General features: G+C 55.9%; 2 protein-coding genes across 2 annotated transcripts in view; one reads left to right on the forward strand and one right to left on the reverse strand.

Annotated features, from left to right (window-relative positions):
• PGPEP1 (pyroglutamyl-peptidase I) overlaps positions 1 to 696 on the reverse strand; it is a gene marked incomplete at its 5' end in the record, with an annotated part of 11006 nt that extends 10310 nt beyond the window's left edge. The window contains one exon of the mRNA XM_010562301.1: positions 426 to 696. Within this exon, the coding sequence (XP_010560603.1) occupies positions 426 to 696 (271 nt within the window). The remainder of the gene's footprint in view (positions 1 to 425) is intronic.
• On the forward strand, positions 618 to 7871 carry LSM4 (LSM4 homolog, U6 small nuclear RNA associated (S. cerevisiae)). The gene is made up of 5 exons (XM_010562165.1): positions 618 to 701; positions 895 to 936; positions 1066 to 1164; positions 3690 to 3873; positions 6413 to 7871. The coding sequence occupies exons 1-5, from the start codon at positions 699 to 701 to the stop codon at positions 6499 to 6501; spliced, it is 417 nt and encodes a 138-aa protein (XP_010560467.1). The 5' UTR covers positions 618 to 698; the 3' UTR covers positions 6502 to 7871.
• Positions 7872 to 11208: the final 3337 nt, after the last annotated feature.

Here is an 11208-nt window from a genome sequence, read left to right on the forward strand (position 1 = left end):
CGCCACCGAGCGCGCTCCGCCCAGCCGCCTAGAGCGGCCGCCCCCACCCCCCCGACACCACCGAGAGCGCTCCGCCCAGCCTCCTAGAGCGGACACACCCCCCCCTCCTCCTCCTCCTCCTACGGGCGGCCACAGAGCGCGCACCGCCCAGCCGCCTAGAGCGGCCCACGGCTCACCGCTTCCGCCGCCGGGGCGGAAGTTGTTCGGCGGGAGGGGGCGGGTGGTGGGGCCACCCGGGAGAGGCTGGGCCCGGAGCTGTTTCACCGTTAAACGGTGCCCTCCGGGCAGGAAATCTGTAAGGGGCTCCGGCCCTGCCGCCTCAGCGCGGGCCCCGGTGGAAGTTGGTTAAACCGTTATAAGACGCTCAGCCCACCACGCGTGGGGCTCCCCCCCCCCCCGGGAAGGGCCTAGGGAAGAGCACGAACCGGGGCCTGGATCCGCGGGTACCGGGAGGGGACGCCGGGAAGCCGCGGGGTACTGTGGGTACTCCACCGCTTTCCCGCCCCGCTCTTCAATTTGCGGCGCTGTCGTAAAGACGCGGACCGGGCTCTCGCGACGTTGCTTGACGGCCGAGACCGTGTCCCGCTCTCTGATTGGCTCCACCGGGGCCGCGCCGCGCTCTGATTGGTCCCGCGCGGGGCCGGGGGCGGTTTGAGCGGCAGAACCCGGCGCGGCGGCGGCTCCGGGGCTCAGGCACGATGGTGAGTGGTCGGTGGGGCCGGCCCGGAGGGCGGCAGGACCCGGGGGGCTGGAGCCGTGGGAAGGGCCCGGCTCGCTTTTCTCCGCCGCCGCCGGGGGCGGTGTGCTCGGTGTCGCGGTCGGTGTCCCGGTTCTCAGCCGGTGTCCCGGTTCCCGGCGGTGCCTGAGGCCTCTCTCCTCTTTTTCCTCTCACAGCTGCCCCTGTCCCTGCTGAAGACGGCGCAGAACCACCCCATGGTGAGTACCGGCAGCGCGGCACAGCCCCGGTCGGTCTCAGGCTCGCCGGTGCCGTGTGGTGACACCGGGGGGGGGGCAGGTCCCTGTACCGGGGCCGGCCCGGCGACCCGTGACTCCTGTCTCTTGCAGCTGGTGGAGCTGAAGAATGGGGAGACGTACAACGGGCACCTGGTGAGCTGCGACAACTGGATGAACATCAACCTGCGGGAGGTCATCTGCACGTCCCGGGTAAGGCTGGACCCTGTCCCGTCCCAGGCAGCCGGGCAGGGGTCACCCACCGTCCGTGCCCCTGGGGAGCATCCCTGAGGGTGCCCGACCTCCGGCCCTGCAGTTGGGCTGGCTCTGCTGTAGCTCAGAGGCTATCGCTCCTCTGGAAGCGTGACTTCTGCCTGAACTGCAAGTTTAATATAGCTATTTATAATAGCTGCAATGAAGGAACGCACTCGCCCGCATGCTCGAGCGGGGTGGCTTTCTGCACAACACAGAAATGCCGTGCGAGCGTTTCCCCCTGCGAGAGGGTTCTCGGTGTGGGGCTGGGGGCCGCAAGATGGGGTGCGACAGCCCGTGCCGTGATGCTGAGCTGGGTTTCCCAAGAACGGAGCCTTCATCTGTCGCATGCTGTCCGAGAAGCGAGGTCTGCTTCAAACACAGCACTAACTTTTATTAATTTGCTTGTCTCTCACCCTCTAACTCTCCACATCAAAACGGAGGAGCCTGTTGTTTACCCGTGCTGAGGCTCTGCGCTGTCTGGTACTTTCGCCCTTGGCCAAAGTTGCTCCAGAAGATTGTGATCTGTGTTTTGGGCTTTGACCTCAGTCAGAAGTGTCTGGTCTTGTCCCTACTGGCTGCGTGCTGTGGGAGACGGCAGCCGGATGGATGTCAGCTGTCGTTGCTCTTTCCCTGCCCCACAACATCAGAGCTCAATGGGAGAGTCTGGCAGAGATCCTCGTTCTTCTGAAAAATCTCTCTGCAAACTCCCAGTACCTGTTGTCTCCACAGCAGGAGAGCTTTGAGCGATATTGCTGGGGCACATTTTCACGTCGATATGACAGAGTAAACATCTTGTGCGAGGTTTAAGAGGGACCTTCGGGGCGGAGCAGTGGGGCTTAGAAATTTGTGGGCGCACCTTGGTTTGTGGTGGGACAAACGGGAAGGAACCGCTGTTGAATTTAGCAGGAGGGGGACTAAGAGGAGGTGACAGCAAAGCCTTATCCATGCCCACGACACGGGGGATATTGTCGTTCTCCTTGGGAAGTCGCTTCCTACGGCTCTGTGCTCTGCTGTGGAAGAGCAGTAGCTCAGCTTTTATTCCCTCTGAGTGACCTAGAGGGATCCTGTTCACACAGCAAAGCAGCCGGGCTCATCAGCTGCGCCTCCGCCCGCCTTAAAACACCAAAACGCCTCCAAAGCCCGGGTGAAAGCGGAGCTGGAGCCTCTGCCCGGGTTGTACTGGTGGCACTGGTGGGGACTGGCCACTAGATGGCACGGAGCGGCGGCGGACGGGCTGGCCCGGCCTGGGGCGGGGGGCGGTTGTTTACTCCGGGGAGGCCGGAACGAGGAAGCGAGGGAGCCTGGCTCCATCCCTTCCTGCATCCCGAGCCAAGGAGCAGCCAGGCAGATCCAAGGCAGGGTGGGGTTTGCTGGGTGTCTTTTGGAAGAGGACTGTTGCTCTCTGTCTTGTCTTGTGCGCAAAGGACTTGCCTGTACAGGCAGACTTGCCCCAAATAACTCCTGGGGTGGTGGTGGTGGGGAAACCTGACTATTTTATCCCGGGAGAGGAGGAATGAGGCATTCTTGTTTAACCCACTCTTCTGGGACATGACAGATGCCTCATCCGCATGCTGCCACTTGAGAATCGCTGGGCTCGAGTGATCCCATCTGCAGCCAAACCCTGACGGAGCTGCTGCCGAGCCGGGGCTGCAGTGGCGGAGCGGGGCGAGGTGGGTCCCCGTCCCTCCTCCCAGTTACATCATGGGCAGCAGAGTTGTTGTTCAGCTTTGATGCTCGATTCCTATTCCCACAGCCACCCTCAGTACGCGGGAGCTGAAGCCCTCATAGGTTACGTCTAAGGAGAACCCTGAAACTGCATTAAACAACGAACAAACAACATACAGAGAGGGCTGCTCCGTAACTAGGCACCTGAAGACTTTCTTTTTTTGTATATATATGAACTGTAAGCTCCTTATTTTCCACAGCTGTAGTTACAGTGCTCTGGTGGCACACACCCTGCAGCCAGCTGGCTCCGGACCTGCCTCACTGCTCCATCCACACCCCAGAGGAGTGAAGGAGTGAGGTGACTCCCAGCCGAGGCTGCTGGAGAAGAAACCCGGCCGTGCATACGCCTTTACTGCAGCTGCGTTTTTCTTGCCAGAGTTGGTTGGTTGTAGCTGTTGTAACTTACCACCCTTGCCTCTCTATTCCCGCTTTCGATTCCCTTCTTACACAAGAAGGGAAGGTGCTTGTTTTCTCAGCCTCTTCTTCCTTCGTTTTCTGCGAGTGTTAGAGGCAGTTGTGGAACAGATTGAAACTACAGTTGCTCGTGGCTGAGTGCCCTCCCCGCCCCCAGGTTGTAGGGCTATGTGTTTTGGAGGAAAAAAACCACCCTTTTTTTGCAGCTAGTTACAGATAACACTTTCAGAAAAGATTGGCGGAGCTGTTGCACTCTCCAGAAGTGATGGAAATATTCAAATGCCCCAAAAGTGAAACAAAAGCACCAGGTTTTGTTTGTAGGCTAACGTGTTGCTCCCCAATAGGATGGAGACAAGTTCTGGAGAATGCCAGAGTGCTACATTCGTGGCAGCACGATTAAATACCTGCGTATCCCTGATGAAATAATTGACATGGTGAAAGAAGAGGTGGTGTCCAAGGGCAGAGGCCGTGGTGGGATGCAACAGCAGAAGCAACAGAAGGGCCGTGGTGTTGGAGGTGCTGGACGAGGTAACGATCCTGTTTGTATTTCAGCTCGGAGAGGGTGAGCGGGATCCCTGCCTTTAAATTTCACCTCTTGTGCAAGGAATGGCTCTTCTCAGCTTTAAACCTGGGACTGCGTGTCTGGGAGAAGCTAGAGCCGCTCCTGTGTGAGATCTAGCTGAGCGAGCGTGTTGCCTCGCTTGTAAGGCAGCCTGTGCCAAAGAATAGAAGGGATTTGTGCCAGGGATGTGCCTCCCTCGTTACTGGGGTTGGGCAGGAGCTTAAGAGAGTCTGAACTTGGTTTCTACCCCTCCTGGCTGGTTTGGGAGCATGGCCCTACAAAACTGGTGTCTGTTAGCTTAACAACTCTGGGAGGGAAACAAATGGCTATTCTGTTTGAAAATAGACTGGGCTCTAACCATGGCAGCGATAGAAAAACATCATCTTTTCTCCCATTATAATGGGTCTTTTGATCTCCTGACTTGTTCATTTGTTTATTTTTTTTTAAATATCTGAGGGTTTGTGTTCCTCCTGCTTGACATGAATAATTCCTTTCTGATAAAAGGGGAGGTTGCCACTTATGAAGAAATAGGTCACCAAAACAACTCTTCCTTCCCTGTCCCACTTCATGGGGTTAGGTGATCTCGGAGCACTTCAACCTGGGGATGTATTTGCTCTTTTCTCCCCAAACTGCCCTGCTGGAAGCCCAAGAGCCGTTGCTCTCCTTTCCTGCTCACCCCTCCTGCCACGTCTTTGTGATTTTTGCTTTGTGGTCACCTCGCTCAGCCTCAGGGTTGCTCTCGATACAGGCTTAGCCTGCAGCAGGAGCTTAAAATCCTGAGTGTGCTCACTTGCTACAACAAAATTGGGTTTGGCCCAGGAAATCTTAGCTTTTAAAAGAAGCCCTGGGGACTGAGACACCGACGGGCAAAGTCTCTGTACAGAGCACCCTGGGCAGAGTCTCTCCACAGAGCACCCTTAACGAGCTGCCTGCATTTTGACTATGCAAGGAATCCTGGTAGGACAGCTGGGATCTACCTGGGGCCATCACGCCACGCTGGGACGCGCGATGTGCGGCGTCTCCGACTCCCAGGGACTTCTGGAGGAAAAACCCCTGCAATTGCTGCTGCCCATGCTACCTCCTGGAAGCTCCAAGCATGCAACAGTGACCTTTACAAATCTGAAGGCGCCTTTATTTTTCCTCCTTCCCTTTTCAGTGTCCAAAGCGCTTGGCATAACAGCTTTTTTGGATATGGTTATTTGGACAAACATTTTAGCTGAAATATTTTCTCTGCTGTGGAAATATCTACCTTGTGGAGAGCAGAGCTGAGCTCTGTTTGAGGTGGAGTTCCCTGCTGTTTTGATGTGCAGCTTAAATTCGCTGATGGAATATTTTAAAGGGAAGCTTCGGCATTTGCTAATTAGCTAAAAGGTTTGGCTCTCATTACTGAGACATGAAGGGAGGAGGAAAAAAAAAAAAGGCAGGACAATTTTGTTGAGAGGCCAGCAGGCAGAAGTAAAGCTATAATTGTGCACACAGTTGAAAGGATTATTGTTTCTGACACTGGTAATCCTTCGTCTTTTACTTCTTGGCTTGCCAAATTCAGAAGTACGGCAGTCTTTGCTCAGCTTCGCTGGGAGCAGCCGGAGCCCTGTGAGCATCCCAAGGACTGCAGGCTTAGGAGCAATTTTTTTTTTTTTTTTTTTTTTGCCTCTGGTCTAGGCATGCCTCCTCAATGAAGCAATCAGAGCAGAGGGCTCTAGAGAAGCAATTCTGCCTGGTGCCCAGACTGGGTCTCCTTTGGGTTCTGTCTTTTGTGCGGAGGTGGCTGGCAGGGTAGATCCACAGTCCCTTTATTGCTTGCACGCCAAGATAAAAATTACTGCCTAGAATAGCTTTCTGTTTGGGGTGAATCTGAGGGGAGTGCGGGGGTGGGCTCAGCAGCTCCCATGACAAAAGACGGTCGCAGCTCTCGGGTATGAGGACGCTCGTATGTCTGCAGCGGGTCTCGCCGCAGCTTCCCGGTTCCTGCCACCTCCCTGGCAGTGTGCTGTACCCAGTGCCCTCTCTGGAGTGGTGGATCGCTCTGACCAGCAGCGAGGCAGTGACAGAGGGACGTATTTTTTCTGTTTTGTAGCTGAGCAGTCTTCAAACTGAGTCACCCTCTTTGCTGCTTTTGGTTTGCCCTTACAGCTTTCAGGGGACACAGTGTAACCTCCTCATCCCACTGGATTTAAAACATGGTATCACTTCCTTGGTTCTATTTTTCAGAAGAAGTTCACTTCAATGTACGATGATAGCACAGCTAGCTAGAGGGCACGTTAACACCCCGGCGAGGTATCGCAGAACTTGCTGGCAAGGGGGGATAAGTTTATGCTCCTCATAAATATGGAGTCTGGAACTGACAAGGCTGAAATCGAAAAGTCCCGTTTCTGCTTCTAAGACTAGAAAACAGGCATGCATTTGGGTAAAACATAAATAGCCATAGAGCTCCAAGCAGCTGGGAGATGTTACTGGCTTACAGTGATGCTGTTACATCCGTGCTCTTTTCTTTCTGCCCTATAGGTGTGTTTGGTGGCCGTGGCCGAGGAATACCAGGCAGTGGAAGAGGCCAGCAGGAAAAAAAGCCAGGCAGACAATCAGCAAAGCAATGAGAGGCTGTCTGCACCCTGGCCGGGGACAGTGCTGCGATGCTGTTTGGTTTTTATCACCTCAGGATTGCCATGTGTTCAAAAGCGTTACCTTTCTACTCTTCCGTCAGTTGATCAGTGCCCGAATCGTGTAGTTTGGAAGCCCCTCACAATTTAATCTCGTAAAGTGGAGTTATTCACTCCTTGTAGTCAGCAAGTCATTGGAAATATTTAAAAAATCATTCCTGGTAAGGACCTAAGTTCTGCCTTCTCCTGAGAGTGAAAACACTCTTTAATTTTTCAGGGTCCCCAGGTTTAATTTAAAAGATTATCCTGTACAGTGGTATAAGAATGAAGGCAAACACTTTCTGGATTGTTTGGATTTTTTTTATACTTGAAACTTGGGAAACTTACTGCATTTGTAACGGATGCAAGTGTTTTGGTTTAAAAACACTGAACTTGAGGATATTGTATCTTTACCTGAGTAGTCTTAAAGGTTTGGGTTTTTTTAAAAACAACAAACTTTTAAGCTATTGCTTAGCTTCTATTTCTGGCCAGTCGGTTCTGTCTCTCTCCTATGGCTTAAAGGAGGACTTGGGATGAACATTGCATTGGCCTTCAAGGGTTGTTTCCAAGAGAGCTTTGTGATAAATGAGGATTTCCCAATTAATGTATTACTAATTTGACTTCAGGTTAGAAGCTTCCTTTAAAGGAAAGGGGTTTCTGTGTTTTCTTGCGGAAGGCTGGTGTGCCCCTTACTCTTCATGTGTGGGGGTTTTTTCTGAAAAGCAACCCAGCTGTTGATTTATGTTTTTTTCCCCCACTTTGAAAACACTCTCCCTCATGCCTGCAACACAAAGTCCTGAACTCTGACAATATTTCTCAAGCTTATTTCTTCTGGTACCTAGTGATTGACTTCACTGTACGTACTTGCCATTTCCTTTTCTAGTCACCGATTATCTTTCCCTGGGGACAAAGACCGGTGTGTGAGTGTGTCCTTCCTGTAGATTAAGAAAGCTCCTGTGAATTCCCAGGTCGGGTTGCTCCAGTCTTCCATCCCATGGGGTGCAGGGTCCCATGAGCAAAATGCGCCCGCAAAATATCCAGTCTGATCTGAACTGAATGTCTGCATGGGAGCATGGGGGGAAGGAAGAGGCTCTGGCCGTGCCTCAACCCCCTGAATGGATGAAATAGCTTAATTTTAGGGGAAAAGCTGATATTGTTACTTGCTCCGAACAGGTTTTTTTGTTTGTTTGTTTTGTTTTGTTTTTTACAACTGTTTCCCATGTTGAAGCCTACTCTCTGCCATCACCACGGTATTGAAAATGAGTAAAGAACATGCTTTTATATATACTTATTTTTTTAACGTTTATAGAACTTGTGCGCAGTGGTGAGTAGGAATAAATCGCCAACCTCTACAAAACGACTCCCTCTCTCTGTCTGCAACGGCGCTGAGCCCTGCCTGACCCCACGCGCGCTCCTGCAGCCAGCCGGCTTTGCCTAAACCGTTGCTCGAGCCCAGGTATAAGTAATAAATCCCCAAGCAGATGGGCTAAACCTTTGGTTTCTAATAACAGCCACGTGTTTTCTGCAGCCACCTTTCCTTGGCGAGGCGTTAACCGTCAGCGCCAGCGCTCGATCCCCATCCCGGGCAAGCTGGCTTCTGCCAAGGAGCCAATTCCAGGCGATGGGAACAGGGCACGCGTGTCCTCCCTCCTGGAAACTCGGTCTCAACGTAAACACTCGTGTGGCATTTTAACAAAGCCCAAGCTGAGCCCTGTGTCAGACTTTCCCTTCCCAACCTGCTCCCTCCCTTTCGAGTCCCTCCAGCCACAGAAACTCCATGTGTTACAGCTGCCCTGGTGAAAAAGGAAACGACTGCAGCGCTGTCTGGATTTAAGGTCTGTTCTGGCCAGATAAATCTTCACCGCAACAATGGGACCTTTGGCTTCGGCTCAGGGTAGAGTCCTCCAAGTATGCCTTATCTCCTGGCGAAGCTCTGGGGTCAGGTGTTGGAGCTCGTTAAGTTCTGCTTTTGTTTAATTACAGCCTTCCCTGCTTGTCTCCCCCCTTCCTTTTTCCACCTCTGTAGGAAAATTTTTGTCCCACGCTGTGGCGCAGCCCCTGCGAGGGCAATTGGCCCCACGTGGCAGCAGGTTGGGTGGAAGATGGCTCCATGTAAGAGCGGCATCGAGCCTCGGCATCGACGTGACGCTCATCTTTGGGCCTTTCTGCCCCAAAAACGGGTGTCTGGGGCTGTCGTGTGCTCCAGCCCTGCCCCACAGCAGCGCAGCAAGGGGTGTGGGGAGGCGAGCCAAGCTGAAAAAAAAAAAAGGCAACCCAAACCCCAAACCAGGGAGGAGCAAGATAAAAGCAACAACCAGAGAGGAGGAAAAAGGTCTGAGCCTTGCTGCCGGCGTGGGTGGGTGTGCGCAGCCTGGCAGGGCGAACGTGTCCCGGCCGGAAAGACGGGCTGGGTTGGGGGGGGACCAAGCAAAGGCCACCGTGGAAACCCTCCCTTGCTCCTTTTCCCCTTGATGTTTTCATGGTGGCCGAGCTGGTGGCAGCTCCGGCAGCCGTGGGGCCGTGTCTCCGGCGCTGGTGCTGTGGCATGGCGCTGCTGGCCGCCCCACGGTGACTCATAACTTCTGTGCCTCGCCGGGGAGGCAGCACAGGAATAGTTACACACCAGCCGCCTGCGACGCGGAGGGAGTGGCTGCCGAAATATTTCAGGGTTGCGCTAAGCAACTAAAAATACACGTCAAACCCTCCTCCTCCTCCTTTTTCCTTTTAAAACGTGTTTTCTTTCTTTCTATTTTTTTTTTTTTAAGTTCTTGTTTTTGATTGTTGGAGGCCCCTGCGTCTGGGGGCAACGCGGCCCCTCGGGGCTTCCTCGGGGACCTGTGTGGGTTTGGGGCAGGCGCTGGCGGCCGGCGACTTCTTGTTTTCCCGGCTTGGTTCCTCTCTCCCTCCCTGCGGCGATGACTAAGAGGCGGCTTCCCCTGTGTGCCCGGTGCCCGGGGTGCAAATCCCGGGGTGGCAAACGCTCTCCTGCTTGTTCCCATTCTGGGGGAAGGCTCGGTGTGCCAGGAGGGCAGGGGGATGCAGGTGCATCCACAGTAACTCGTGGGCATCTCGGCATCTTGCTTTGGGTCCTGCCCATGTCCTCGGTCAGAGCTGTGAGTGTCAAGCGCCAGCGCGGCACCTTGTCTCGGCTCCCGGCTGGAGCGGCGGAGCGGGATCGGGTGCTGCCGGTGTAATGGAACCAGTTGCACTCAGGGAACGGTCCCGTTGGGGCCGAGGAAATGGGGAGAGCAGGAACCGCGTGGGGACCCACCGCACCAGCTCTGGTGAACGTGGCCCCGCTCAAGGCTCGTCGTGCCTCGCCGAGGTCCGGCGGCGGCGGCGTGGGTTCATCCGAAATCCTTGCTGCCTGCTCCGGGGTAAATATAGCCCGGCTGGCAGGTGGCAAGGCGCAGCGTGACTCAGTGGGCGCTCGCGGGGCCGAGCTGGGCTCCGACGCCTCTGGGAATAGCAGCTTCGGTCCCCAGCCGAGGTGATGGTGGCACTCGCCACCGGCTCCGTGGACGGGGACCGCCCCACTCGTGCTCCCCACGGGTCTGCCCTCCCGGCAGGCGGAAGGGGCCGATGAATCATGACCCTCATTAAACGCTCATTAGGAAAATGAAGATGCCGGCTTGCCGCGGGCATCGGGCTGCCACCTGCGAGGCAACCTGCGGTGTCTCCGGTTTGGGGACAAGGGACGTGCGGGACGAGCACCAGCGGTGACAGGGTGGGAGCATGTGGGGGGGGGGACACACAACAGCGTGAGCACCCCGGGGTGCTGCGACCCTCAGGACAAGATGCCGGGGGGCGGTGGGGTTTTGCCGGCGGCTGGCCCCGGCGGGAGCGGGGCTCGTGGCTCGCATCCCTGGCCACCGGCCAGCCGCTCTTCCAAGGGAGGCCCTGGGGCCGGTTCGTTCCTCCCTGCAACCGATTAAAGCACCTACGGCCAAAGCTGGTTCTCATTTCGTCCCGCCGCAGCCCGGATTGCGATGGGCGGGGGGACCCAACACATGGCACATGGGGGTGCCCGTGGGGCATACACCAGTGACTGTGGGGTGCAGGCAGCCGTGCCCACGGGGGCATTCCCAGCCCGGGATGGGGGATCCCTGTGCGGTGTCGGGGTGAAGGGAGCTGCCCCCCGCCCCGGTCCCTGTCTGTGTGTGTGTGTCCGTGTCCCCCCCCACCCAAGTCCTTGTCCCTCGCTGGCCGGGTTTCGTCAGGACGGAAAGTCTGAACCTGCCGGTCCAGCCGCCGGCCGCACCCCTAATGACGGGTTTGCAGCAGAAACATGGACGGCGCCTTCACCTGGGCGCTCCTCACCGGCTCGACCCGCCGAGGACACCGGCGCCTCTGCCACCCTCCCGGGGTCGGGACACCGGGGCTGGCGGGGATGGGAGGACGCCAGGCACGGGGCTTGGTCACGCTCTAGTTTATTTGAGGTTTAATCGACTGAGTTTATTTGGGATTTAATTAATTGCAGCTGTGGGGGGAGGGGAGGTCGACGTCAGTCTCGTGCCTCGGTTTCCCCAGTGCCGGCACCGCGTGTCCCGGCCCCATCCTGGTTGTCACCTGTGTTCCCTGCGCCCTCCCCGCAGCCAGGGCTGAGCTGTGCCGTGGCCTGTGCCGTGTGCCGCCCCCGTGCCCGATGCCGTGCCGTCCCCACGC

The sequence above is a fragment of the Haliaeetus leucocephalus genome, unplaced genomic scaffold, assembly GCF_000737465.1.
Source record: "Haliaeetus leucocephalus isolate CR32 unplaced genomic scaffold, Haliaeetus_leucocephalus-4.0 Scaffold157, whole genome shotgun sequence".
NCBI classification, from domain to species: Eukaryota; Metazoa; Chordata; class Aves; order Accipitriformes; family Accipitridae; genus Haliaeetus; species Haliaeetus leucocephalus.